General features: G+C 55.4%; 1 protein-coding gene across 3 annotated transcripts; it reads left to right on the top strand.

Annotated features, from left to right (window-relative positions):
* The first annotated feature begins 3,218 nt into the window (after positions 1-3,218).
* On the top strand, positions 3,219-10,273 carry LOC128826727 (T-cell-interacting, activating receptor on myeloid cells protein 1-like). Of its 3 annotated transcripts, XM_054010168.1 has the most exons (7): positions 3,219-3,377; positions 3,555-3,590; positions 4,353-4,646; positions 5,363-5,647; positions 7,194-7,463; positions 8,685-8,806; positions 8,904-8,988. In XM_054010168.1, the coding sequence occupies exons 1-6, from the start codon at positions 3,350-3,352 to the stop codon at positions 8,804-8,806; spliced, it is 1,035 nt and encodes a 344-aa protein (XP_053866143.1). In that variant the 5' UTR covers positions 3,219-3,349; the 3' UTR covers positions 8,904-8,988. The 3 variants fall into 3 exon arrangements, with proteins under 3 accessions (XP_053866143.1, XP_053866142.1, XP_053866141.1); XM_054010167.1 differs by lacking the exon at positions 8,685-8,806 and having other exon boundaries at positions 4,356-4,646; positions 8,904-10,273; XM_054010166.1 differs by lacking the exon at positions 8,685-8,806 and having other exon boundaries at positions 8,904-10,273.
* The last annotated feature ends 16,843 nt before the right edge of the window (positions 10,274-27,116 follow it).

Here is a 27,116-nt window from a genome sequence, read left to right as displayed (position 1 = left end):
ATTGATTGCCTCTTTGGGTATGCAGAAGAGGGCCTATGAAATCAATCTGCAAAGCCATCCATGGACCTTCATACACTTGAGATTGTAATGGTGCATTATGCTTGGAAGGAGTTGGGTTGACTTGAGCACAAGTCAAACAGTTGTCACAGTACTGCTGTACATCTAATTTAAGAAGAGGCCACCATCCCACGGTTAAGAAACGTTGAACTGTTTTGTCTACGCCCTGATATCCCCCTGTTGGAGTATCATGGACCATGTATATCATTTCCCTTCTTAGGGAGGTCAGAACCACCCACACTGGAAAAAGGCCTCCTGTATACATGAGGATTTTATCCACCACCTGTAGATGTTGTCTATACCTCCCATAAACAGGGTTCAACATAGGGTTATGAAGGACTGTTCTAAGTTCTTTTCTTTCCAAGGTTCCCCTGACTGAGTTCCTTCTCTGTCTAGTTTATCAGCCTTTCCATTTTCGATCGCATAGGGTTCTGATTTGGAATGGGCTTTGACCTTCTTTACCATGAATGGCCATCCTGAGATAGTGATTTCTAATGCCAGGTCACGGATGTACTTTAACAGTGATGCATACTTGATTGGGGACCCATCAGAGGACGTGAACCCATTTGTTTCCCAACAGGGCAGTAACTCAGTGACAGAACTGCACACCCAGATGGAGTCTGAAAACAGACCAATACCCTGGCCGAATGAGGGGTACATGAGTATGCTTTTTCCCAAGGCTCTCTTTTGGGAGGAATGACATAAATCCCAAAGTCAGTGCATGAATTCCCTTGAGGATCATGGTCGCTTGATCCTTCCACAAAGAAGTGGTGCCCTTTAAAGGAACCTTTTTCTTGGATTAGAGGTAGGAAGAAGACTCTTTCTACCATTCCCCCTGGACTCTGTTCGTTTGTGTTTGGACCGTCATGGGGCTCTCCTTGATATAGTAAGGCTGTGGGCAGCAAAGATGGCATCCTAACAGGTTTTACTGCAATATCCTTCCCCTGTAACAATAAAGCCCATTGGGCTATGTGGGTGTTGGAAACTTGCCCATCTTTAATGTGATTAGATAACAGAAACTGAAGGGGTGTTTGCGATGAGTGTCATATGATCGGGCTGAGGCCAATTAGGAAAGCAAAATGCTGTATGGCCCAACTAGTGGCCAGAAAGTACTTCTCACCATTGTCGTATTTAAGTTCTACTGGAGACATTGAACGTGAGGCATAGGCCACGGGTCTGAATTTCCCATGTCTCTCTTGGGAAGCAACAGCCGCTAATACATTAACACTCACCGCCACCTCCCAGTGATAAGGTATCTCGGGATTTGGAATGATCAACACCGGAGCCTTGCCAAGGGCTTGTGTCAGCCGGGACACTGCTTCCGTGTGTTGTTCAGTCCATTCCCATTGAACATCCTTCTTTAGCCGTTGGTACAAAGGACCTGCAATGGAAGCAAAATTAGGAATGAAATCCCGGTGGAACCCAGTTAAGCCTAAAAAGGATCTTAATGCCGTTAGGTCCTCTGGTATCGACAACTTTTGGACTGCCTCCGCCTTTTGCTGTGAGGGAGTTGGACCCCATTTTGTTAGAGTAAGACCTAAGATAGAGACAATGGTTTTCATTAATCGCGCCTTGGCAAGGTTGCACTTTAATCCTGCTTCCTTAAGAATTTGCGGGAGCTCGTCCAGCTTTGCGAAACGCTCCTCCTTGGTGCGAGCTGCTAAGCATAGGTCGTCTACATACTGGAATAAAACAGACGGTTAAGAAAATCGTGTTAGGAGTCGCCGCATTTGAGCATGGAACAATGCTCCCAGCTACTTGCAAACGAATGACACTAGCCAATATCTCCAGTCCCAGATGCAACCAGTGTCCAGTTATGCCCACTGGACACTGCAAGGTTATATGAGTTCGTCAATTTAACAAAGAAATTGATAGGTACCCGGCTTGTTATCCCAAGGGGAGTCTCTGACACACTTCAAACCAAACGCGCTGCTTCAGGTAGAACAAACAGATTTATTAACTGTGAAGGTAGATTTAAGTGATTATAAGTCAAAGCGCAACAAGTCAGATTTAGTCAAATGAAATAAAAGCAAAACGCATTCTAAGCTGATCTGAACACTTTCAACGTCCTGACAAACGTAGATGATCGGGCTGAGGCCAATTAGGAAAGCTGCTTCTAGGGAAGATTTAGAGGGGATGCTGCCCTCCCCCCACTGCAGCCCCATCCCATCGAGCTGCTGTCCCCCTGCCCCGCCAAGGCCCACATGTGGGGGGCCGGGAGGAGCTCAGCACCGGGAGGGGGAGGGGACACATTGAAGTAGCTTTTATGTGATTTTGCATCCTGTTAATCTCCAGATTTGTAATAAACATAGAACTACAAACCAGCTCCCTGGGCAGCCCCCAGCCCAATGTCCCTGCTCCGGGAGTGTGTGTCACACTTGGGGGAGATGGAATTGCTCGGGTGGGGGGGAGCGGTGGGCCCCTCCTGCTCTAACCACTAGACTCCAGTCCCCTCCCATAGCTGGGGTATATTACAGGCTCGCTGCCGGGGAGTCAGGTTTATGCTGAGTTTCACTGGCCGTAACAGAAACAGAAAGTGAGCACCAGCTCTGGACACACTTCCCCTGTTTACGGATTTTTTGGCTGCTGATTTAGCAACTTAGGATCTAAATGTATCCTTCCCTCCCTCCCTCCCCACCTCACAGGCGCCAGAAACCACGGCCCCTATGTCCCGTCTCTGTCTCTGTCTCACACCACTGTGCTAAGAATAGCATCTGCAGCGACACTACCTGAGAAGGAGGTTGGCCAGGTCCCTCCACTCCCATGCTCCAGGGCAGGTGCGGGGCCCAGCCGGGTCAGGAAGGAATCTCTGTCCTGCTCCATGGGAAAGGGTCGCTCCGTGTGGGGCACTGTGTGGGTGGGGGGGGCCGAGTCCTCCTCTGCTCTGAGCTGCTGCTCCAGGGAGGCTAGACGGGCCTGTTGGAAAAGGTCAGGGCAGCCTGGGCACCTCTTGAGGCCTCCTGAGATTGCCCCATTCGCAGCTGGTTCCCGGATGGGGCAGCTCCCATGCGGGGCTGGGAGGTGATGGGAGGGCGGACTGGGCAACTGCAGGAGGGGATGTGGTTTGCTGGGAGTTGCAACGATCTGGCTTTGCTCTGACCACAGTAGATTTGGCCTGGAGATTGCAGAGAAACCATCTGTTGGGGAAGAAAGGGGCCGAGTGCATCATGAGCTTCCTGGGGCTGCAGCCCCCGGCGCAGTTCCTCATTCTGCTCACACTCGGGCCTCAGGCTCGGTGGAGCTGGACACCAGAGTGTTGGTGGCAGCGCTGAGGGGTCCCCACTGCCCTGTCATGTCGTCTGCTCTCACCGTCCTCCTTGGTGAGTATCGGAGATAGCCAGGGCGTGTGCCCATAGGGGGGGATCTGAGACCAGGGTGTGTGTCCAAGAGGGGACGGGATCTGAGACCAGGGCGTGTGCCCATGTGGGGGATCTGGGACCAGGGTGTAGGATCCACTTGCTCTGGGATCTAGCCCCTAACACTGGTTTCCTTTCCAGGCTGCTGGCTGGCCGGGCACAGCGGGGTCTGGGGAGGTGAGTAACATCAATGATGGGGGAGGGGATATATGGTGCGGGGAAAAGAGGAACTGAGCCCTGAACCTTCCCCAAAACTCAACCCAAACTCCCCTGTCATCCCCATTTTTCTGTGCCCCCCCCACACCCCATAGAGTAACTAGGAGTCGAATCTGGCTCCTGGGGTCTGACGAAGCAGATGGGAACCGTCTCCTGGTTCAATGTCCTGCCACCCCGCAGGCTGTAAGGATTGGGGGTGGGGGCAGCACGTGGATTTATTTCAGCTCATACAAATGCTAACAGGGCCCGTCCATGGGCTCTAGTTCCCATCAGGGAACCGAAACGTTCACGGTCAGTGCAGCCGTGGTGAGAACTCCCCAGAGGCACCCCTGCTCCCAGATCCACCCCCCTACTGTCCCCTCCCCTGCACTCACAGCCGCCCCGTTCCCAAGGCCTGGGGAAAGGTGGGTCTTGTGCGACTCCCACTGGTCACAGACTCTATTTCCAATCCCAGGGTGGGGGGCAGAGCTGCAGGGGGCCAGTGGTCAGGCTCCTTGGCTGGCCTCAGGTGGGGCCAGGGCGGGCCCAGTGATCTGTCATGCAGCCAGAACCTGAGCAACGTCTGGGTGAACCCCCTGCCCCAAGCCCCATGGGCAGCAGTGCCAACCCGGGTAGGGGACAGACTCCCAGAGAGGTCGAATGTTGGATGGACTGAATTGGGGCGGGGAGGGGACATATCGGGGACTGTGTCTCCCCTGTTTAACTCCTGTCTCTTGTTCAAAGCAGGGCAAGAATTTCTCAAACCCACCGTCTGGGTGAGCCCCAGCAGGGTGGTGGCGCTCGGGGGAAGCGTCACCATCCGCTGTGCGGGTCGGTACCCGGGCATGGAGTTCTTTCTGCGTAAAGCTGGACACCCGAACCCGCAGGTGCGGTCGGTGCCTGATGGGACCGTGGCTGAATTTCCCATCCCCAGTGTCAGCCGGGAAGATGGAGGGAGCTACACCTGCGACTATCGCTCCATAGTGGAACAGAATCGCACATCGCATCCCAGTGACTCCATTGAGATCATTGTAGGAGGTGAGGGAGGGGCCCGGCTCAGGGGCCCAGCTCCCAGTCCCCCACCTAGCCAGACCCACAGGGGGTCTCTGCACCGATAGGACGCTCAGAGCCAGGCTCTGCCCTGAGTCCTGGGCCCAGCAGAGGGGACACCCGGCCGGGGAGCGGGAAAGGAGTCACTGAGGGGTACCCAAGCCAGGTGGGAGCAGCAGCCACTGGAGATTTGGTGCAGAGGAAGGGGGGAACCGTCCCCAAAGGGGAGCTGCAGAGCAGGGGGGCTTTTCCAAGGCGATGGGAAGAGCTGAAGGTTATAAACCTCAGTGCATAGTAGAGACTTGCACAGTCCCCTACAAGTCAGTGGTGGTGCTGTGCACAGAACCCAGGAGTCCTGGCCCCAATCCTCCCTGCTCCCCCCTCAGAGTCGGGGATAGGACCCAGGAGTCCTGGCTCCCAGCCCTCCCAGCAGAGAAGCCAGGGAGTGAAGGGACCCTGGAGACTGGACTGGCCTGTCACACGCTAGGGAGCAGAGCTCTGGGCCCCCAGGGGCTGGGGTTGCTCCGTGTCTCATGCTGTTAGCCCAGGGCTCAGAGGAAACTCTGGCCCCTGTGGAAAGGCATCCAGGAGCCTGTCCCCAGGGCCACCGGGTCTGATCCACCACTGACGCCATGTGGTGAGGACGGGCCCCAGGACTGAGTGACGGGGCCTGCGTCTCACAGCCTGTCTGCTTCCCACTGCAGAGCCCAGCTACCCCAAACCCAGCATCTCCCTGAGCTCCAGCGGGGGGGTCTCACTGGGGGGAGCCGTGAGCGTCTGGTGTCGGGGGCAGCGCCGGGGCGTGCGGTTCATGCTGAATAAAGAGCGACGCCATTTCCTACCTGTGGATTCGGACGACAATGAGGCTGTGTTTCCCATCAGCAACGTGAGCCGGGAGCATGGCGGGAGCTACAGCTGCTCCTATCACAGCAGATCGGAGCTGTTCAACGTGTCGTACCCCAGCGACCCCGTGGAGCTGGTGGTGAGAGGTGAGGGGCCCGACTCGGCGTCCCCGTTCCCAGCCCCACCCCCAGCCAGACCCTCACGGGGGCTCGGTGCCAATGGGATGCTCAGAGCCAGAGCCCTGACGCAGCAGAGGGGACGCCCGGCAGGGGAGCGGGGACAGAATCACTGGGGGGTTCCCCAGCCAGGAGCAGCAGCCCCTGGAGACTCGGGGCAGGGAGGTGACTTTAAAGCTGCCCCTTGTGCATACGAACCGAGAGTCGCTATTTAATCCCGTGATCCCATCCCCTCTGTTCTCCAGGCTCTGCCCCAGGCAGGGCCCCGGCAGGAGCTGAATGAGGCAGGGCTGCAGGAGAAACGGTGGCTTGGTGGACACAGTGATGGGCTGGGACCCAGGAGATCTGGCCCAGCCCCTGGTGTGGCCACAGACACATCACATCACCACATGGGTGCACATCACAGTTGCCAAAAGTGTCTTTAATTGTGGGGAGGCCTCAATCTTGGGGGATCTCAGGCCGAGCGCCCACAAACCGAGACGCCCACAGTTAGCAGAGATCTCTGCAAACACTGGCCTCAATAGCGCTGGATCTCTTTCGTTGTGGGAGCATGTAGGGCCCCCACCATGATCAGGTCCCCGTTGTGCCAGGCGCTGCATAAACACAGAGTGAAGAGACAGTCCCGGCCCCTGGGAGCTCACTCAGGAAAGTGAATCTGTCTGTGCCTCAGTTTCCCTCTGTGTAGAATGGAGATAAAGACCCCTCTCTGCCTCCCAGGGGGCTGACTCCCTTCCTTTGTGGAGCTCGTCTCCTGCGGTGTCGGGCGCCAGAGACCAGCCTGTGAGTTGCTCTCTGCTCGGGGGCGGGGAGAGCTGGATGCAGTGAACGAGGCAGGGGCCACACACGGGCAGATGAGGACCCAAGAACTAGGGAGCTGCAGCTCGGTGTCTGTGGGGCTGGGAGCCCAGCTCGCAGGGCCGGGATTCTGGGTGGGTGGAACTCTAGGATCTGGGAGTGAATCTCTGTCGCGGAGTATTGGGGGACTCAGGGCCCTGCACCCCCAGCTTCCTGCGATTCACTGCGACTCTCAGCCAGCCAGTAAAGCAGAAGGTTTATTTGGATGACAGGAATACAGTCCAAGACCGGTCTTGCAGGCACAGACAACAGTGACCCCCTCAGTTAGGTCCATCTTGGGGTCCCAGGGCATCCCAGCCCAGCCCCCCTTGGGAGGTCAGAGCCATCTCTCCAGCCTGCTTCCAACCCCCTCCTTCAGCGACCCCTCCCCCAGCCTTTGTTCAGTTTCCCGGGCTAAGGAGTCACCTGGCCTCCAACCCCTTCCTGGGTTCTCATGTTACACGCTCCGGTATTCTCCCTCGGGCAGACTCCCATCCCCCAATGCAGACTATCCCAGCCACACTCCCCTGTCAGCATTCACAGACCACAGTGAGAACAGGCCCAGTTCGTCACAATCTCTGCCCGGGGGCCCCTGGATCTGCCCATGGCTGGGACTGGCCGGGAAGGCCGGGGCTGGGTGGGTACCCGGGTCTGGCTCTCACAGCCTGTCTCCTGTGCGCAGATCCCAACTTACCCAGACCCTCCATCTCGCTGAGCCCCACTGGGGACACCATCCAGTGTCAGGGGCAGCGCCGGGACGTGAGGTTCTTCCTGCACAAGGCTGGAGACCGGAACCCGCCGCGACACATGGACCCTGCTGGGGACAGGGCCGAGTTCCACATCCCCACCGTGGGCCGGCAGCACGGAGGGAACTACAGCTGCAGCTACCGGCCCCAATCACAGCCCTTCGTCTCCTCACAGCCCAGCGACCCCGTGCAGCTGGTGGTAGCAGGTGAGGGTCCTGGCTCGGTGTCCCGGCTCCCAGCCCCACATCCAGCCGGATCCTCCGGGGGTCTCTGCACTGATGGGATGCTCAGAGCCAGGCTCTGCCCTGAGCCATGGGCCAAGCACAGGGGACACTGGCCGGGGAGCGGGGACAGAGTCACTGGGGGGTTCCCGAGCTGCGGGAAGCAGCAGCAGCTGGAGATTCGGGGATGAAGGGCGGGGGGATTCCTGGCCCCTGGGCTGGGCGGGGGCAGGGAGTGGAATCTGCCATTGAACCAGCTGTGGAAACGGGTCGTGGTGCCCAGGGGCTGGGGCTGGTTGTGGGGGATGGGAGGAGTTACTCTGGGTGGGTGGGGCCCAGACATGAGTGGGAGTGGCAGCTCCCTGCCCCTCACTCACCACCAGACCCCCAGTTCCCCCAATGCCTCCTGCCCTGCAGGTTGCTGCCTGGAATTTGCTGGAGGATGTCAGGAAAGGGGCAGGATCTGGCAGGATGGGCTGTGAAATTGGGCCCAGCTGGGTGCCAAAGTCCTGGGGCAATAACCCCCCCTTCTTGGGCCAAATGGCATCCCCCTGGCAATAGAAGTGAGCATTGCCCAGAATTCGCATTGTTCTTGTTTCTCTTCCTCCCACTGGAGTCTCAGGGGACCCCCTGACGCTCCCCCAAATAGATGTTCTGCTGCATCTGGCTGCACCCTGGTCCCAAGGGCCCTGGAAACGCCCGACTGTGGGGGGCAGCGGGTGATGTACCAGCTTCCCTCAGTGCGCACTGCCTGGCTGTGGTTGGCAGAAGCCGAGATACCCTGGGGCTGGGCTCACTGAACAGCAGACAGGGCAGGGCAGAGGCACCTGTGGGGGTGAACAGAGGGGTCCTATGGGGACAAGGAGCTGGGGTGGTTCCCTGTTCTGGGGGGCTAAGACCCTGAGGCTCTGATTGTCCCCATCCCGTGGCCCAGTGCTGAGGTGCCGGGTGTCTCGGGGGCAGTTTGTCCACCTGGGATCCCCCTTCACCGGGGAAGCTGAGGTTCAGCCACCGGGGCAGCAGAACGCAGTCTCCCCTGAGGGGGTCCAGCCCCAGGGAGGCCCCAGAGCCACAGCATTTGGGAGACCCCAGAGGGGGGCTAGGCCAGATCTGCCGGACGAGGGGGTGGGGACTCCACTCCAGCGCAGCACCAGCTGCTGATCTCCCCGTCCGAGCCACCAAGTGACTCTTCCCTTCCCCCCACAGTAGCCCCCCTGGATTTCACCAACGCCAACGTCGCCCGCCTGGGGCTGGGTGCTGCGGTCCTGCTCGTCCTGGGGCTGATCCTGGCTGAGGCCTATTACAGCCACCCAAGGGGGGCACCCTAGGTGAGGTGGCCCCCCTTTCTGTGCCCCTTGCTCCCCCCAGGGGCTGGGCCCAGGGCAGCATGGGCCCCTCTAACGCACCGTCTCTCTGCACCCCCAGGAGCCTGGATCCAGCCATGCAGGGAAGAGAATCTCCCCGGGGGACAAGTGGCTTCCCCGTGGGGTGCTGAGACACTGGCACAAACCCCCCTGCTCCCAAACACCCCTGCCTCAGAGAATCTCCCCCACAAACAGCTCCCAACCTGACAACAGTGTGACGGGTTCGTTCACAGAGACCCCCCCCTTGGGACTGTTACCCGAGCCCTTTTTCTCTGCCAGTTTGGGTGTCCAGAACCCTGCCTTGTTGAGCTAACCTGCTGCAAACACAGACCCAGGGTCTGAACCATGCCCCCAAAGCTGCAGACTTAACTGAAAACAGCTTAAGAAGTGCTCCTGTCTTCAGCACCCAGACACCCAGTTCCCAATGGGATCCAAACCCCATATAAATCCATTTAACTCTGTATAAAGCTTATATAGGGTAAACTCATATGTCCGCCGTCTATAACACTGATAGAGAGATATGCACAGCTGTTTGCTCCCCCAGGTATTAATCACTTACTCTGGGTTAATTAATGAACAAAAGTGATTTTATTAAGTATAAAAAGTAGGATTTAAGTGTTTTCAAGTAATAACAGACAGAACAAAGTAAGTTACCAAGCAAAATAAAACAAAACACGCAAGTCTGAGCCTAATACATTAAGAAACTGATTACAGGTAAATCTCACCCTCAGATGGGCCAATAAGCTTCTTTCACAGACTAGACTCCTTCCTAGTCTGGGCCCAATCCTTTCCCTGGTACAGTTCTTGTTACTTCCAGCTCAGGTGTAACTAGGGGATTCCTCATGACTGGCAGCCCCCTTTGTTCTGTTCCACCCCTTTTATAGCTTTGGCACAAGGCAGGAATCCTTTGTCTCGCTGGGTTCCCACCCCTCCCTCTCAATGGAAAAGCACCAGGTTGAAGATGGATTCCAGTTCAGGTGACATGATCACATGTCACTGTAAGACCTCCTTCTTGATAGCCTAGTAGCTGGAAGACAGGTACATAGGAAGGTTTGCAGGTAAACAAACCCATTCACAGTTCACATTGATTCTGAAGCACCAGTAACGGCTTCCACTTAACATGTTTACATCAATAATACAAGTTTATATCTTATTCGCCTAACTCCAGACATAGAAATAGTACATACAAACAAATGGGATGAACACACTCAGTAGATCATAAGCTTTGTAATGATACCTTACAAGAGACCTTTTGCATAAAGCATATTCCAGTTACATTTACATCCCATTCCATTCCAGTTACATCGTCCCCCGTCCATCCAGGGCCGCACTGGGCAGGGTGTGTTTGGCCCTAGCGCTTTCCCAACAGGTGGCTGCATCATTAAATCCCCCAGGATCACCAGGACTCATCACCCAGCCCCAAGCCGGGCCCCCCCCATCCCGCAGAATCGCAAACAGCCCAGCGCCCTGAGACAGAGCCCTCAGCCCCTCTGTGTGGGGTGCTGCGTCTGGCCCCGGCACTAGAATAACGGCACTTACTGCCCCCCAGGTGTCTGTCCCCCTCCTCTCTCTGCAGTGGGGTCCCCCAGCCCCTTTTCTCTCCCCCTTTCTCCCTAGACCTCCCCCGCCCTGTATTTCTGTTGTACAAACCCCCAGAGCTTCTTGCTCCCCTGCCCCCCAAATCTCCCCACCCCAGGGGGCGGCTGTGATACCAGAGCCTCCAAATGTCTCCTCGTGGTGGGTTCAGCCAACGAAGGTGAGTGAGAAGTTCAGGCAGCGTCACGAGAACCTGGACAAATGAACGTTGAGGGGAAAGTTGGTGAGACAGAAAGACGGGATTAGTCCAACTCGAGCGGCCGCCAGACAGTACCCACGGTCCGGGCTGGGGCCCGCCTGGGTCGCGGGAGAAGTGGGGGGCAGAAATCCATGACCCAAAATTGGGGTGTCGGAAACAAGGCCTCATTGGTGGATAAAATATTGTGGGGACAATGAACAGGGCCGGGACCAGGGCTATAACAAACCCCGTGTTTCACATGGCGCCTGCTACGGCTCCCCAGGTTCCTGCTCTGCTGGGTCTGTAACAGCCGGTCCCAGGGGTCAATGGGGGGGTTGCCGTGGGGCTGAGCAGGCTGCAGGCTCTGGACCGCGTCCCCAGCCCATGTTTAACCCTGTTCAGTGTGGGGCAGGAGCTGGGGCGTGTTCGCACCTTGGGCCCTTTATTGCGTTTCCATGAACACAACAGGGCCCGGAATGATTTAGCCGCCGGAGCTTCTGGGCCCCCCCATGGCGAGTGTCATAAATATAAAGGGAAGGGTAACAACCCTTATGTATGCAGTAACGTCAAATTCCTCCTGGCCAGAGGTACAGAATCACTTACCTGTAAGGTTTCAGAGAGGTAGCTGTGTTAGTCTGTATCAGCAAAAACAACGAGGAGTCCTTGTGGCACCTTAGAGACTAACACATGTATTTTGGCATACGCTTTCATGGGCTAGAGCCCACTTCATCAGATGCATGAAGTGAAAAATACAGGAGCAGGTATAAACACATGAAAGGATGGGGGTTGCTTTACCAAGTGTGAGGTCAGTCTAATGAGACAAATCAATTAACAGCAGGATACTAAGGGAGGAAAAATAACTTTTGAAGTGGTAATGAGAGTGGCCCATTACAGACAGTTGACAAGAAGGTGTGAGTAACAGTAGTGAGAAATCAGTATTGGGGAAATTAGGTTTAGGTTTTGAAATGACCCAACCACTCCCAGTCTTTATTCAGGCCTAATCTGATGGTGTCCAGTTTGCAAATTAATTCCAGTTCTGCAGCTTCACATTGGAGTCTGTTTTTGAAGTTTTTTTGTTGAAGAATTGTCACTTTTAGGTCTGTTATTGAGTGACCAGAGAGACTGAAGTGTTCTCCTACTGGTTTTTGAATGTTATGATTCCTGATGTCAGATTTGTGTCCATTTATTCTTTTGCGTAGAGACTGTCCGATTTGGCCAATGCACATGGCAGACATTACACTGCATAGACACTACAGTGCTAATAAGCGATGGTCACATAACCACCACCCTACACCAGAAACCTACTGACCACTGTACTCACCTACATGCCTCCAGCTTTCATCCTGACCACATCACATGATCCATTGTCTACAGCCAAGCCCTAAGAAACAACCACATTTGCTCCGATCCCTCAGACAGAGACAAACACCTACAGAATCTCTATCAAGCATCCTTAAAACTGCAATACCCACCTGGTGAAGTGAAGAAACAGATTGACAGAGCCAGAAGGGTACCCAGAAGTCACCTACTACAAGACAGGCCCAACAAAGAAAGTAACAGAACGCCACTTGCTGTCACCTACAGCCCCCAACGAAAACCTCTCCAGCGCATCATCAAGGATCTACAACCTATCCTGAAGGACGATCCCTCACTCTCACAGACCTTGGGAGACAGACCTGTCCTCGCTTACAGACACCCTCCGAACCTGAAGTAAATACTCACCAGCAACTACACACCACACAACAAAAACACCAACCCAGGAACCAAACCCTGCTACAAAGCCCAGTGCCAACTCTGTCCACATATCTATTCAAGGGACACCATGATAGGACCTAATCACATCAGACACACCATCAGGGGCTCATTCACCTGCACATCTACCAATGTGATAGATGCCATCATGTGCCAGCAATGCCCCTCTGCCATGTACATCGGACAGTCTCTATGCAAAAGAATAATGGACACAGCTTAACCTAAGCTGGTGGTATATATACTTAGGGAGTCTTTCATGCGGGTCCCCACATCTGTACCCCAGAGTTCAGAGTGGGGAGGGAACCCTGACCTGGTGGCAGTGCTGGGATCATTTTGAACCAGAAGCACAGACCGCAGGATATTAAAAGGACACTTTTTTTCTTTTGGGCTTGAAAACCAGGGAGGTTTTATTTTTTAAAGGACCCTTTTTTTTTCCTTTTCTTTTTTTTTTTTTTTTTTAGCTGAGAGCCGCTGGGTTTTTTTTTCTCTGCCCGAGGGCAGAGTAGTTAAGTTCCTGCAAGGGAATTCACAAGCTAAAACAAAAGATAATCTAATGCATTTCCTTGCTATTACTTACAATTTCTGTAATTTTAGATGTATCATTTCAGTAGGAGCTGGGTTACCTGCTTGGTCTCTCTGTTTGTCCCAAGAGGGAACAAAACAAAAAGCACAAACACAACCTTCCCCACCCCCCTATTTGATAATATCTTCTTTCCATTGGTTCTTCTGGTCAGGTGCCAACCAGGTTAATTGAACTGATTAACCCCTTACAGGTAAGTATCAGGGGGTAGCCGTGTTAGTCTGTATCTACAAAAACAACAAAGAGTCTGGTGGCACCTTAAAGACTAACAGATTTATTTGGGCATAAGCTTTCGTGAGTATAAACCTCAATAAATCTGTTAGTCTTTAAGGTGCCACCAGACTCTTTGTTGCCCTTACAGGTAAGTGATTCTGTACCTCTGGCCAGGAGGGATTTGACGTTACTGCATACATTGTTACCCTTCCCTTTACATTTATGACAGCGGGTGTTTGGGGGGACCAGCTGTGGGGAGCCGGCAGTTTGGGGGAAGTAGGTTGAGGGTGTCAGGAGGGGGGCTGAGGGGACAGGGGCCGGGATGTGGGACAGGAGTTTGAGATCAGACAGGCTCCCCCCAGAAGGTCAGAGGCGGGCAGCACGATTGTTTGGGGGTGTGAGGGGGGAGGGGCTGATGGTGCCCCCCAGGAGGGAGTTGTAATTTCTATTCCTTAGCAGGTTCCGCTCTCACTGCCCCCCTCCTACTCCTGCCCCCTCAGTCCTGGGTCCCCCACTTTCTGTCCCCTCACTCTCCTGCCCCCCCAACCCCCTCTGCCCCACATTCCCTGCCCCATAAGGGCCCCCCATACCTCCCCTTCCCCTCCCCTCCCCTCCTCCTCCCCTCACCCCTAGATGCTCCTGCCCCACCCACATTTCCAGCACCCCAATACCCTTTCCTGACCTCTCCCTTCTCTGCTCCCCACACTTTGCCATGTAGCCACACACACACACACACACACAGTGGGTCTGAGCTGGGAATGGGGGGTCAGGATCGTTTCCTGCCAAAACTCTGCAGAGCCAGGTGGGGGGAGGGAGAGGGAGAGAGGGTGCCCCTATGGCCATGGGGCAGGTTCAGCCTGAAACACTCATGGGGGACCCCAAATCCCCCCTTTTCTGTCACCGTCCTGCCCCAGACCCCTCTCAGCTCCTGCCCCCTCAGTCTCAGCCCCTTCCCCTCCCCCCACATTCTTCTTCCCTTCCTCCCCCTGCCCCACATGCTGCCTGTCCTATAATGGCCCCCACACCCACACGTCCCCTCAGCCTCCCTCCCTGATGGGGACAGGCCGGGCAGGAGATGGGGGCTTTGGAGGAGACGGGCTGATGGGGGGAGGAGCGTGGAGGGGAGGGGCTGTGGGGCTCTTTCCCATGTAGCCATCGACTCACCCCGACAGTCCGGGGGGGGGAAGCTTGTCCACCCTCCAGGCTGCGGCGTCGGCCATCTTAGCCAGGGGGCAGCATGGCTGCCCTGCAAGGACTGCAGGGGGTGAGGGGGCGGCCATGTTAACTGAGGGCAACAGGGGCTTCTTCCCTTGGGGAGCAATGGGAGATGGCGGCCATGGCTAGTGGGGGGCCGTGAGGGGGCAGGGGCTGGGGGCAGAATGGGGGGCCGGGGGCCCAATGCGTGAACATCGGGGGTGGGGGGTGAAGGGCAAATGGGCTGGGGAGCCAGAGCCGGGGCATCTGCCGGGGGGGGCAGTTTCTCTCGAGCTCTGTCCCTGTGATCTTCTCCCCTCCCCTTTCTGGGGGGCTGGTCGGCTTCCCCCCCCCCCCATCCCTTTCGCAGCATCCTGGGGTTGGAGAGGGAAGCTTGGCTCAGCCGTCGGCCCCTGTGAGCTCTGCTCCGGGCCCTGAGCTGCTCAGACCCGCTGCCCCGGGGATGGGCTGGGGAAGGGACACGGGGCCTTTCCCCTCTAGGGGGCTGGCTCTGATCTGTGTCCTTTTCTCTAAGCACCAGACCTCACCCCCCAACCAGAGCCAAGGAGAGAACCCAGGAGTCCTGGTTCCCAGCCCCTTCCCCCCAATCACTAGACCCCATTCCCGTTGTCACGGACTCACAGATCGTGCCCACTCTTGGCCCCGTACGGTCCGTCGGGAAAACCCCCTTCAGCGCGACAGCCTTTCTCAGGGGTCCACTCTCTCTCGGGGTCAGGCCCCTCCACCTCCTGGAGCTGCACCTCTCTGAGCCTTAGCACGTCTGTCTCTTGCCATGGGCCCCCTCAAGGAGTCTCTCAGCTAGTGTAAAACAGGAGGGTTAATTGAGTGTCTGAACCCAGCACAGGAAACTCTCAGGGCCTCAGACCTGGCCTCCATCAGCACAGCACAGCCCAGTGTCCCCTGCATCCAGGTGGGCTCTGCCTGCTCCCTCTCTCCAGCCCCGAGCCCCCCTGCTTCCCAGCTGGGCATCTGATAACACCGGCCCCAAGTCCCACCTCTGTCCATTGTCTTCCCTCCAAGAAAACAGGGTCGCCTTCACTTCCTCTCCCCTCTTCCGTCCCCTGGCCCCTCTGGCTGGAACCAGCTTGTTAGGTCACCGGGGTCCTCTCTTCACAGCCCATTGTCCTCCCACTGGCCAGAACCGGCTGCGACACCTGAGCTGGGCCTCTGGGTCACCAGGTCACCCGTCGCTGGGGTCTCCATCCTCCAGGCCATTAGCTGGGGTTCCAAGTTCCCTCTCTGGTCCTCTATAACGACAAACTCCCTCTCCCCTCACCTCGTTAAACCAGTAACACCCAGGGAAACTGAGTCCCACCCCCTCTGCATGCAAATCATTGGAAAAGACAAGAAAATCCCCCACTTCGCCACACCCCTCGCAGAACTGGGGTATATAAACAGGGTAGGTGCCGGGCATCAAGTTTACAGAGTTTCACAGGCAGTAGCAGAAACAGGAAGCAAGCGCTGGCTCTGGGCAGACTTCCCCTTTCACGGATTTAACGGCTGTTCCTTCAACAACTCCAGATCTAAATTTATGCATCTCTCACCCACTCGTGGGGCCCAGAAACCACAACCCCCCCTCCCAGCCCCCCAGCCCATCTCTGTACCATGTCACTTGGCTAAGAATAGATTCTGCAGAGACACAACCTGGGAAGGAGGTTGGCCAGGTCCCTCCACCCTCATTCTCCAGGGTGGGTGCTGGGCACAGCCGGGTCAGGAAGGAATCTCTGCCCTGCTCCATGGGAGTGGATCGCTCCGTGTGGGACACTGTGTGGGTGGGAGGGGAGATCCCTCCTCTGCTCTGAGCTTCTGCTCTAAGGAGGTTAGACTGGAAAGCTCCCACGTGGGACTGGGAAGTAATGTGTGTGGGGGAGGGGGCTGGGCAGCTGCAGGAGGGGATGTGGTTTGCTGGGTGTTGCAGGGAGCTGGCTTTGCTCTGACTGTGGTAGATTTGGGCTGGAGATTTCAGAGAAACCATCTGATGGGGAGGAAAGGGGCGGAGTGCATCACGGGCTTCCTGGGGCTGCAGCCCCCAGCGCAGTTCCTCATTCCGCTCGCACTCAGGCCTCAGGCTGGGAGGAGCTCGGCACCGGGGCCTTGGTGGTGTTATACCAATAAAAACTAGCAGGATCTTATTAAAGGGGACAAGATAAAGATGCCACATTTATTATGATAACAATTTGATTTATGACCAATAACTAATATCTTAATCCTTATACACACACATTATACCTAATATCCACACACACACAAACACACACACACACACACACACCCATCACACCTTCTGCAGCTGCTGCATAGTTACCAGTCCTGCTTGAGTCTGTGGCTTGAGTTTGCAGCTTGGGTTCGTAGCTTGTGGCGGTAACTGGCCTGGAAAGCCGGGCACAAGGACGAGCTGGGTCTCTGTTGGGCATGCACCGATGCCCTTCCATGTTGGCAGCAGAATGTTACTCTCCTCCAAAGTTTTCCATCTCACCCATCCTTTTTGTAGACTTTAGTTTGAATCTATAGTCTATAGGTCTTGCTGTGTCACGCTGCCTCTGGGTTTGGTGATTGATCACCCGTCAATTGCAGACATGACTTTCAGCCTGGGACCGGGCTTTGATCTTCCTTCTATTGTACCTTTTCTTTTTAGGGTGGATTCTTCTTACTTTGTTAGGGCTCTTGTCTGCATCTTCAGCCCTTGGTGTTTGAACTTTATTTAATCAGGACAGGCTGGGGCTGGAGGTTGATTCCATCATCCATCCATACCTCATTCACACATCTAAACTAAACTAATAAGATTACAACAGGGTTTGCAAAAATGAAGGTTGCAGCAAGCCCTTACAAAATGGAATAAGCCTTTTAAAATGAATGGGGTTTGAATTACAATATGGCAAACAGTGAACAGAAGTTACACTGTAGGCAAGTGTAATAAATGGTGAACAGAAGTTCCAATACTGAAACAGTGCAAGTCTCAGGGATTTAAGCAGGAATTGGATTGATAGTGAAACTTACAAAGGCAGCTGACTGAACACCTATGGCTCTTAACAAGCATCTTAACTGTTAATTAGCCAGTTATTGGGGTAACCGGTTTTATGAATGAATATTGTTTCATTCATAATATCAGAGTATCATAGTAGCCGTGTTAGTCTGAATCTGTAAAAAGCAACAGAGGGTCCTGTGGCACCTGTGTGGTGCGTGGTTGCTGGTGAGAATATGCTTAAGGTTGGCAGGTTGTCTGTGGGCGAGGACTGTCCTGCCTCCCAAGGTCTGTGAAAGCGAGGGATCATTGTCCAGGATGGGTTGTAGATCACTGATGATGCGTTGGAGAGCTTTAAGCTGAGGACTGTAGGTGATGGCCAGTGGAGTTCTGTTGGTTTCTCTTCTGGGCCTGTCTTGTAGCAGGAGGCTTCTGGGTACACGTCTGGCTCTGTTGATTTGTTTCTTTATTTCCTTGTGTGGGTATCGTAGTTTTGAGAATGCTTGAAGATCTTGTAGGTGTTGGTCTCTGTCTGAGGGGTTGGAGCAGATGCGATTGTATCTCAGTGCTTGGCTGTAGACGATGGATCGTGTGGTGTGACCGGGGTGGAAGCTGGAGGCATGAAGGTAGACGTAGCGATCGGTGGGTTTTCGGTATAGGGTGGTGTTAATGTGGCCATCGCTTATTTGTACGGTGGTGTCTAGGAAGTGGACCTCCCGTGTAGATTGGTCCAGGCTGAGGTTGATGGTGGGGTGGAAGCTGTTGAAAGCATGGTGGAATTCTTCCAGGGTCTCCTTCCCATGGGTCCAGATGATGAAGATGTCATCAATATAGCGTAGGTAGAGAAGGGGCATGAGTGGACGAGAGCTGAGGAAGCGTTGTTCCAGGTCAGCCATAAAAATGTTGGCATACTGTGGGGCCATGCGGGTGCCCATAGCACTGCCACTGGTCTGGAGGTATATATTGTCACCAAATTTGAAATAATTGTGCGTGAGGATAAAGTCACAGAGCTCAGCAATAAGTTGTGCTGTGTCATCATAAGGGATACTGTTCCTGACAGCTTGTATTCCATCTGTATGTGGGATGTTTACTGATTGAACTAACCTCGTTATCTCCAGACTGATTTATACCTGCCTCTGGAGATTTCCATTACTTGCATCTGAAGAAGTGAGGTTCTTACCCACGAAAGCTTATGTTCCCAGTACTTCTGTTAGTCTCTAAGGTGCCACAGGACCCTCTGTTGCTTGTTTCATTCATAAAACTTTACTGATGAAGTTACATTAATAAAGTGAACAATTAAAAACAATTTCATTCATCAGTTCTACAGTGGCAGCGCTGAGGGGCCCCCACTGCCCCATCATGGCATCTGCTCTCACCGCCCTCCTCCTCGGTGAGTATCAGAGACAGCCAGGGCCCATGTGGCGAGTCAGAGACCGCTTCTCCCTTATCCACATGACTCGTTATCCTATCAAAGAAAGCTATCAAATTGGTTTGACACAATTTGTTCTTTACAAATCCATGCTGGCTGTTCCCTATCACCTTACCACCTTCCAAGTGTTTGCAGATGATTTCCTTAATTACTTGCTCCATTATCTTCCCTGGCACAGAAGTTAAACTAACTGGTCTGTAGTTTCCTGGGTTGTTTTTATTTCCCTTTTTATAGATGGGCACTAGACTTGCCCTTTTCCAGTCTTCTGGAATCTCTCCTGTCTCCCATGATTTTCCAAAGATATTAGCTAGAGGCTCAGATACCTCCTCTATTAGCTTCTTGAGTATTCTAGGATGCATTTCATCAGGCCCTGGTGACTTGCAGGCATCTAACTTTTCTAAGTGATTTTTAACTTGTTCTTTTTTTATTTTATCTGCTAAACCTCCCCCCTTCCCATTAGCATTCACTAGGTTAGGCATTCCTTCAGACTTCTCGGTGAAGACCGAAACAAAGAAGTCATTGAGCAGCTCTGCCATTTCCCACTTTCCTGTTACTGTTTCTCCCTCCTCACTGAGCAGTGGGCCTACCCTGTCCTTGGTCTTCGGACCCTGCTGGCTCTGAGGTTGAATTTCCCACCACCAGCGCCAGACGGGAACATGGTGGAAACTACACCTGTCGTTATAGCGACAGAACAGACCCAGCTACCTACTCGGAGCCCAGCGACCCTGTGCAGATCATTGTAGCAGGTGAGGGGCCCAGCCCAGCACCTCGGCTCCCAGCCCCACACCCAGCCAGTGCCCAGGGGGTCTCTGTGAGCTCTGGTGCTCAGCAGATGGGATGTCCAGCCAGTGAAGGTTGGGTGTGGAAGAGATCTCGGCCCCCTGGAGGTGAACTGAGGAGGGAGGAGATCTTGGGCTGGTGCCTTGGTGCCCTGGATCGCAGGGTAGACCTTGACCCTGTCTCTGCCCTGTTGCTGACACTCCATGCTGGGGAAGGGGCGGACTGGCCGTGCAGGGGTCTGTCTCATGCCCCATCTCCCTCCCACTGCACAGCTCAGCTCCCCCAAAGCCTCCATCTCCCTGGGCCCCAGCAGGGGGTCGCCCTTGGGGGAGCCACGACCGTCCAGTGTCGGGGTCGGTGCCGGGGTCTGGAGTTTGTTCTGTACAAGGCTGGGGCCAGGAACGCAGATGGAGGCAGCTACATCTGCTATTATCCCCCTGACTCGGATCCGGAAACCTGGTCAGAGCCCAGTGACCCCGTGCAGCTGGTGGTAGCAGGTGAGGGGTCCAGCTTGGCATCTCCGCTCCCAGCCCCACACCCAGCCAGCCACACAGGGGGGCTCCGCGGAGATGGGACACTCAGAGCCAGGCTCTGCCCTGAGGCCTGGGCCCAGCAAAGGGGACTGTCACAGATCCACCGGATCGGGGTTATGGTCCCAGCTTTGGAGCAGCCTCTGGGAGCCCTCGTCAATGTGCCAGACCCCCTGGGGGGTCTCACTCTTCCTTCAGGGCAAGCCCCGCGGCTCCCCCGTCTCCTTAGGCTGGACCCCTGGGCCGGCTGCCCCCCGGCTCCCCATCACGAGCGCTGGTCGGCGAGTGCCGCTGAGGCAGATCCTGAGGGAGCCGGGTACAATCTTGGGGAGCAACGTGTCCCTCTGGAGGGCACCCCGCTGCATGGGCACACAGGAGGGACTAGGAGGCCACTGCACCCAGCACAGGAAGTTCCGGGTTTTCCCAGAGAGAAGAACGTTATAGCCGGGTCCAGCCTGGCTCCCCAGAGCCCCAGCCAAGCAGTGCCCCCCTGGGCCCTTGCTCTGTCCCTTGGCTCCCTCTTTGTTCAGGTTCCCGGGCGAGCCCCCGGCCTCCCGCCCCTCCTCAGTCCTTGGCTGTCTGGCTGGTCACACCCAGCTGGCTTCCTGCGGGGGCTGGGCCATCCATGGTCGTTCATTGGCGGCAGGTAGCAAATATCCCGGAGATGGGCTTTGCCCTGGAGCCCCCAAACCCGAGACACCGTTCAGACATTTGTAGTGGCCTGGCCGGGAGTAAACAGCCTTTGTTCGCGATCTAGTTAACCATGCAACATAGAGGAGAAACTGAGGCAAACATGGTATTTGCACAAAATATTTACAGAAATTTCCAAGGGGTAGCCGTGTTAGTCTGTAACCACAAAAACAACGAGGAGTCCAGTGGCACCTTAAAGACTGAGAAATTTATTTGGGCATAAGCTTTCGTGGGTAAAAAACCCACTTCTTCAGATGTATTGAGTGAAAATTACAGATGCAGGCATAAATATCCTGGCACATGAAGAGAAGGGAGTTACCTCACAAGTGGAGGACCAGTGCTGACAGGGCCAATTCAGTCAGGGTGGATGTGGTCCACTCCCAGTAATTGATGAGGAGGTGTCAATACCAAGAGAGGGAAAATTGCTTTTGTAGTGAGCCAGCCACTCCCAGTCCCAGCAACTAGCAGCAACTACACACCACACCACAGAAACACAAACCCAGGAAACAATCCCTGTAACAAACCCCGTTGCCTACTCTGTCCCCATGTCTACTCTAGTGACACCATCATAGGACTCAACCACGTGAGCCGCGCCATCCGGGGCTTATTCACCTGCACATCTACCAAGGTGTAAGAAGATATATATACATACAAAGAACATGAAAAGGTGGGAGTTGCCCTACCAACAATAAGAGGCTAATTGTATATGTTCCATTCTATGCACCCGATGAAGTGGGCTGTAGCCCACGAAAGCTTATGCTCAAATAAATGTGTTAGTCTCTAAGGTGCCACAAGTCCTCCTGTTCTTTTTGCGGATACAGACTAACACGGCTGCTACTCTGAAACCAATCTCCCTGGACATTCGATCACAGATTTAAAAGTATCAGAGGGGTAGCCTGTCACAGAGTATTGGGGGACTCAGGGCCCTGCACCCCCGGCCTCCTGCGATTCACCATGACTCTCAGCCAGCCAGTAAAGCAGAAGGTTTATTTGGATGGCAGGAATACAGTCCAAGACAGGTCTTGCAGGCACAGACAACAGGACCCCCTCAGTTAGGTCCATCTTGGGGTCCCAGGGCATCCCAGCCCCCCTTGGGAGGTCAGAGCAATCTCTGACCCCCCACCATCTCACCACCCAGCTTCCAAGACTCTGCCTTCAGCAACCCCTCCCACAGCCTTTGTTCAGTTTCCCGGGCCAAGGAGTCACCTGGCCTCCAACCCCTCCCTGGGTTCTCATGTTACAGGCTCAGGTATTCGCCCTCGGGCAGACTCCCATCCCGCAATGCAGACTATCCTAGCAACACTCCCCTGTCAGCATTCACACACCACAGTAAGAACAGACCCAGTTCGTCACATAGCCGTGTTAGTCTGGATCTGTAAAAAGCGGCAGAGTCCTGTGGCACCTTATAGGCTAACAGAAGTATTGGAGCATAAGCTTTCGTGGGTCACAAATACTTCTGTTAGTCTATAACAGGGGTAGGCAACCTATGGCACGTGTGCCAAAGGCGGCACGCGAGCTGATTTTCAGTGGCACTCACACTGCCTGGGTCCTGGCCACCGGTCTGGGGGGCTCTGCATTTTAATTTAATTTTAAATGAAGCTTCTTAAACATTTAAAAAACTTTATTTACTTTACATACAACAATAGTTTAGTTATATATTATAGGCTTATAGAAAGAGACCTAAAAATGTTAAAATGTATGACTGGCACGCGAACCCTTAAATTAGAGTGAATACATGAAGACTCGGCGCACCGCTTCTGAAAGGTTGCCGACCCCTGGTCTATAAGGTGCCACAGGACTCTGTCGCTTTTTACAGATTTAAAAATAGCCATCCTGCCACAAAAAAACTTCAAAACCAGACTTCAAAGAGAAACTGCAGAGCTACAATTCATTTGCAAATTTAACACCATCAATTTGGGCTTGAATAGGGACTGGGAGTGGCTGGCTCACTACAAAAGCAATTTTCCCTCTCTTGGTATTGACACCTCCTCATCAATTACTGGGAGTGGACCACATCCACCCTGACTGAATTGGCCTTGTCAACACTGGTTCTCCACTTGTGAGGTAACTCCCTTCTCTTCATGTGTCAGTATATTTATACCTGTATCTGTAACTTTCACTCCATGCATCTGTAGAAGTCGGTTTTTTACCCACGAAAGCTTATGCCCAAATAAATGTTAGTCTTTAAGGTGCCACCAGACTCCTTGTTGTTTTTACAGAAAATTCCCACTCTGTCACAGGGAAGCCCAGCCGGGGAGCAGGGATGGAGTCACTGGGGGTGTTCGTTTGTTCCCCAGCCTGGGGGCAGCAGCAGCCGCTGGAGATTCAGAGCAGAGGGAGGGGGGATCCCTGCCCCCAGGGTGGAGCTGCAGAGCAGGGAGCTTTTCCCAGGGGGATGCTCCCCCGGGCTGCCCGCACTCAGAGGACACACAGAGGAGTCGGGGCCTAGGGGCCGACAAGTTGGCACTATCCCCAGCCATGAAAATCCATCCCCCGCCCCCGGAAATGACCCTGACGATCAATGCAGCCAATCTCCCCCACCGACAGATCTGGGAGGGGAGTGAAGCCTCCTGCTCAGACACGAATCCACCTTGAACGGGGCAGCGGGAGGCTTCCTCTGGGGGCAGCTGGGCCCATCAGTGGCCATGACAGTGCCCTGGAGCAGTGCCCTCCCCGCGAAGCAGCCAGCATGGGAGGCGGGATACCGGGCTAGATGGGCCCGTTGGTCTGAGGCGGTGTGGCCGGGCCTGGCTGGTGCCATGGCACCGCTGTGTGTGTGTGTGGGCTGGAAATGATGGTCAGGCTGGACCAGACAGCGCCCCCTAGCGCTGCACTAGTGGGGTCAGCCCTGACTGATGGGGAGCCCGCCCCCTACTGAGCCCTCCACCCTACAGTCCAGCAGCCCCTAGCGCTACAAATCCCCCAAATCTTACTTGCTCTTACCCCACTTGATGCCCTGGAGCCCCTCTGACACCCTCCCCATAGAATTCCCTGTACACACAGCTGTCCTGCCCCAGAGGTGGCCGCATCTCAGTATCGGGCGAGGGGTCCCTGTATAACGAGCCGATGGCACCGTGCATCTCAGGTACCTGAGATGCCAGGGGAGCCACTGGCCTGTGGATGAGGTTTGTTATAACGAGTCACTAATGAGGGAGGATTGGGGATAGGAAAAGCCCCCGCCCCCCGAGTTAATCTGCCCCTCCCACCAGTGCATGCTATGGTGTTGTGCTGCCCCCTGCTGGTCCGTCCCACCCCAGCCGGGATCCAGGCTCAGCACCAGCAGTAGAGGGGACCCCCCAATACCCCCATCCCTGATGCCTGTGGGGGTGAGTGGCCGGGCGCTGGGACCGGGGGATCCCAATTGGCTCATGGGGGATTCTGGTTTGTGTCCCTCTGCAGGAAAAGGAGCAGCACCGAGACCGAGCAGGTAGGAACCCGGCTCCTCCCCTTCCCGCTCGACCTGCCTGGGTCACAGGGCTCCTGGGTTCTCTCCGAGCTCGGGGAGGGGAGTGGGGTCTAGTGGTTACAGCAAGGGGTTAGGGTACAGGATGAGGGACTCTCTGGGTGTGTTGGGGAATCTCCCTGCGGGTGGGGGGATGTGACATTTACAAGGGGATTTTCTCTCTTTTGGCGCCAGCCCTTTGGGGGTTTTGGAGGCCTCGCTCAGCAAGACCCTGCCTGTGAGTAACACACCCAAGGGGGTACCAGGGTGGGGCAGGACCCCTGGAGAGGGGAGGGGCTTGTGGGGGCTCCACCCATGCAGGGCAGGGTCTGATTTACAGCTGCTGCTGGGTGGGACTAAGGAGAGGGTCCCAGAGGTAGCCAGTGTCAGCTGAGCTTCTTGCCTCCCTCCCCACCTGCTCCCTGGTGGCCACCCTCCCCTCCCCCTCTAGTTCAGGGTCTCCCTCTGTGGGCCCCCCACTCTCCCATCTCAGGCCTGGGGCTTTGTGTGTCCCCCCTTCAGTTCTCCATCAGACCTTCCCAGACAGTGACCTGTGGGGAATCCCCATCCACTCCTGGCTCCCAGCCCCCTGCTCTAACCACTAGACTCCCCTTCCCTCCCAGAGCCGGGGTCAGAACCCAGGAGTCCTGGCTCCCAGCTCCCCTCCCGCCGTAACCCCCAGACTCTGCTGCCATCTCTGTGCCTCAGTTTTCTTCCCTCCCTGTAACACAGGGCTAATGACCCTGTGTGGCAGGGGAGGGGTGGCTGTGTCAGGCTCTGACCCCCTGGCTGGAGAGAGGGGTCGGAGCTGGGTTTGGGGGTTCTGCTCTGGGCCGGCTGAGGGTGCAGCTCAGCGGGTGTCTCTGTTCCGCAGACGCCTCCACCGACGAAGGGAAAGAGCCACAGACCCTCATAATTGACCCCCGTCCACCCGCAGGCTCTGACCCCCAACCCTGACCCACATGGGCCCCAGTAGCCCCCTCACATCGAACCCCACCCCCTTTACCTGGCACACGCAGTGATTTGGGGTGGGGCTGCCGGGAGGGGGTTTGCCTTATAGGATCGCCAGCTGGGATTGCAGAGTCCAGCGAAGGGCAACGAAAATGATCAGGGGTTTGGGGCACATGACTTACGAGAAGAGGCTGAGGGAACTGGGATTGTTTAGTCTCCAGAAGAGAAGAGTGAGGGGGGATTTGATAGCTGCTTTCAACTACCTGAAGGGGGGTTCCAAAGAGGATGGAGCTCGGCTGTTCTCAGTGGGGGCAGATGACAGAACAAGAAGCAATGGTCTCAAGTTGCAGTGGGGGAGGTCCAGGTTGGCAATTAGGAAAAACTATGTCACTAGGAGGGTGGTGAAGCACTGGAATGGGTTCCCTAGGGAGGTGGTGGAGTCTCCTTCCTTGGAGGTTTTTAAGGCTTGTATGTCAAAGCCCTGGCTGGGATGATGTAGTTTGGGTTGGTCCTGCTTTGAGCAGGGGGTTGGACTAGAACCTCCTGAGGTCCCTTCTAACCTTAATCTTCTATGATTCTATGATTGTGGGGAGAGGGGGTGTTGGTGGACACACACACACACACACACACACACATATATATATATATATATATATATATATATATATATATCAGTGACTCTCTCCCCTCCTACCCTCAGGAGCCCGGCACCAGACTCACCTACGCAGAGCTGGACGGCCAGGCACTGCAGGCCAAGTGGTGGGGCCCAGGCCCTGCCCCCGAGCCCGCCCAGCCCAGCGTGTATGCCGCGATCAACGTGAGCCGGGGGGCCCCGCAGTGAGAGCCCCCCACAGCCATGGGGCACCGACCCCCAGGGGGCAACAGACTCACCCACCTGCAGGGCCAGCCCCAGAGAACTCTGCTTCTAGGGAAGATTTAGGGGGGACGCTGCCCTGCCCCCCCTGCAGCCCCATCCCATCGAGCTGCTGTCCCCCTGCCCCGCCCACACCAACATTTGGGGAGTTGCGGGGGGCTCATCACCGGGAGGGGGAGGGGACACATTGACGCAGCTTTTATGTGATTTTACATCCTGTTAATCTCCAGATTTGTAATAAACACAGAACCAGAAACCAGCCCCGCTGGGCAGCTCCCAGCCCTCCTCTCCCTGCGCTGGGAGTGTGTGTCACACCTGGGGGAGATGGGATTGCTCCTGGGGGGGAGGGGGCAGTGGGCCCTCCTGCTCTAACTACTACACCCCAGTCCCCTCCCAGAGCCGGGGTATATTACAGGCTCACTGCCGGGGAATCAGGTTTACGTTGAGTTTCACTGGCAGTAGCAGAAACAGGAAGCGAGCGCTGGCTCTGGAGACACTTCCCCTTCTCATGGATTTTTCGGCTGCTGCTTTAGCAATTTAGGATGTAAATTTATCCCTCCCCTCTCCTCACCTCACAGGGGCCAGAAACCCCCCCCCCAGTCCCACACCCCTCTGTCCCGTCTCTGTCTCACGCCACTTGGCTAAGAACACCATCTGCAGTGACACTACCTGGGAAGGAGGTTGGCCAGGTCTCTCCACCCTCATGCTCCAGGGCGGGTGCTAGGCCCAGCTGGGTCAGGAAGGAATCTCTGCCCCGCTCCAGGGTCAATCCGTGGGGGGCACTGTGTGTGTGTCGGGGGGGGGGAATCCCTCCTCTGCTCTGATCTGCAGCTCCAGGGATGCTAGGTGAGTTTGTTGGAAAAGGTCAGGGCAGCCTGGGCAGCTCTTGACACGTCCTGAGATTCCCCCGTTCCCAGCTGGTCTCTGGACTGGTCAGCTCCCAGGTGGGGCTGGGAGGTGATCGGGGGTGGGGGGAATACGCAGCTGCAGGAGGGGATGTGGTTTGCTGGGCATTGCAGGGATCTGGCTTTGCTCAGACAGTGTTAGATTTGGCCTGGAGATTGCAGAGAAACCAGCTGATG

Source organism: Malaclemys terrapin, chromosome 20 (genome assembly GCF_027887155.1).
Source record: "Malaclemys terrapin pileata isolate rMalTer1 chromosome 20, rMalTer1.hap1, whole genome shotgun sequence".
In the NCBI taxonomy this organism is placed as follows: Eukaryota; Metazoa; Chordata; order Testudines; family Emydidae; genus Malaclemys; species Malaclemys terrapin.
This window is presented reverse-complemented; position numbering and strand designations above follow the sequence as displayed.

What these genes read in the sequence shown, in the direction of transcription:
- LOC128826727 (XM_054010166.1), top strand. Translation starts at nt 3,350, where the DNA reads ATGTCGTCTGCTCTCACCGTCCTCCTTG. An exon ending in GCACAGCGGGGTCTGGGGAG is followed by an intron (nt 3,591 to 4,352) that starts GTGAGTAACATC and finishes TCTTGTTCAAAG; the next exon opens with CAGGGCAAGAATTTCTCAAA. An exon ending in CATTGAGATCATTGTAGGAG is followed by an intron (nt 4,647 to 5,362) that starts GTGAGGGAGGGG and finishes TTCCCACTGCAG; the next exon opens with AGCCCAGCTACCCCAAACCC.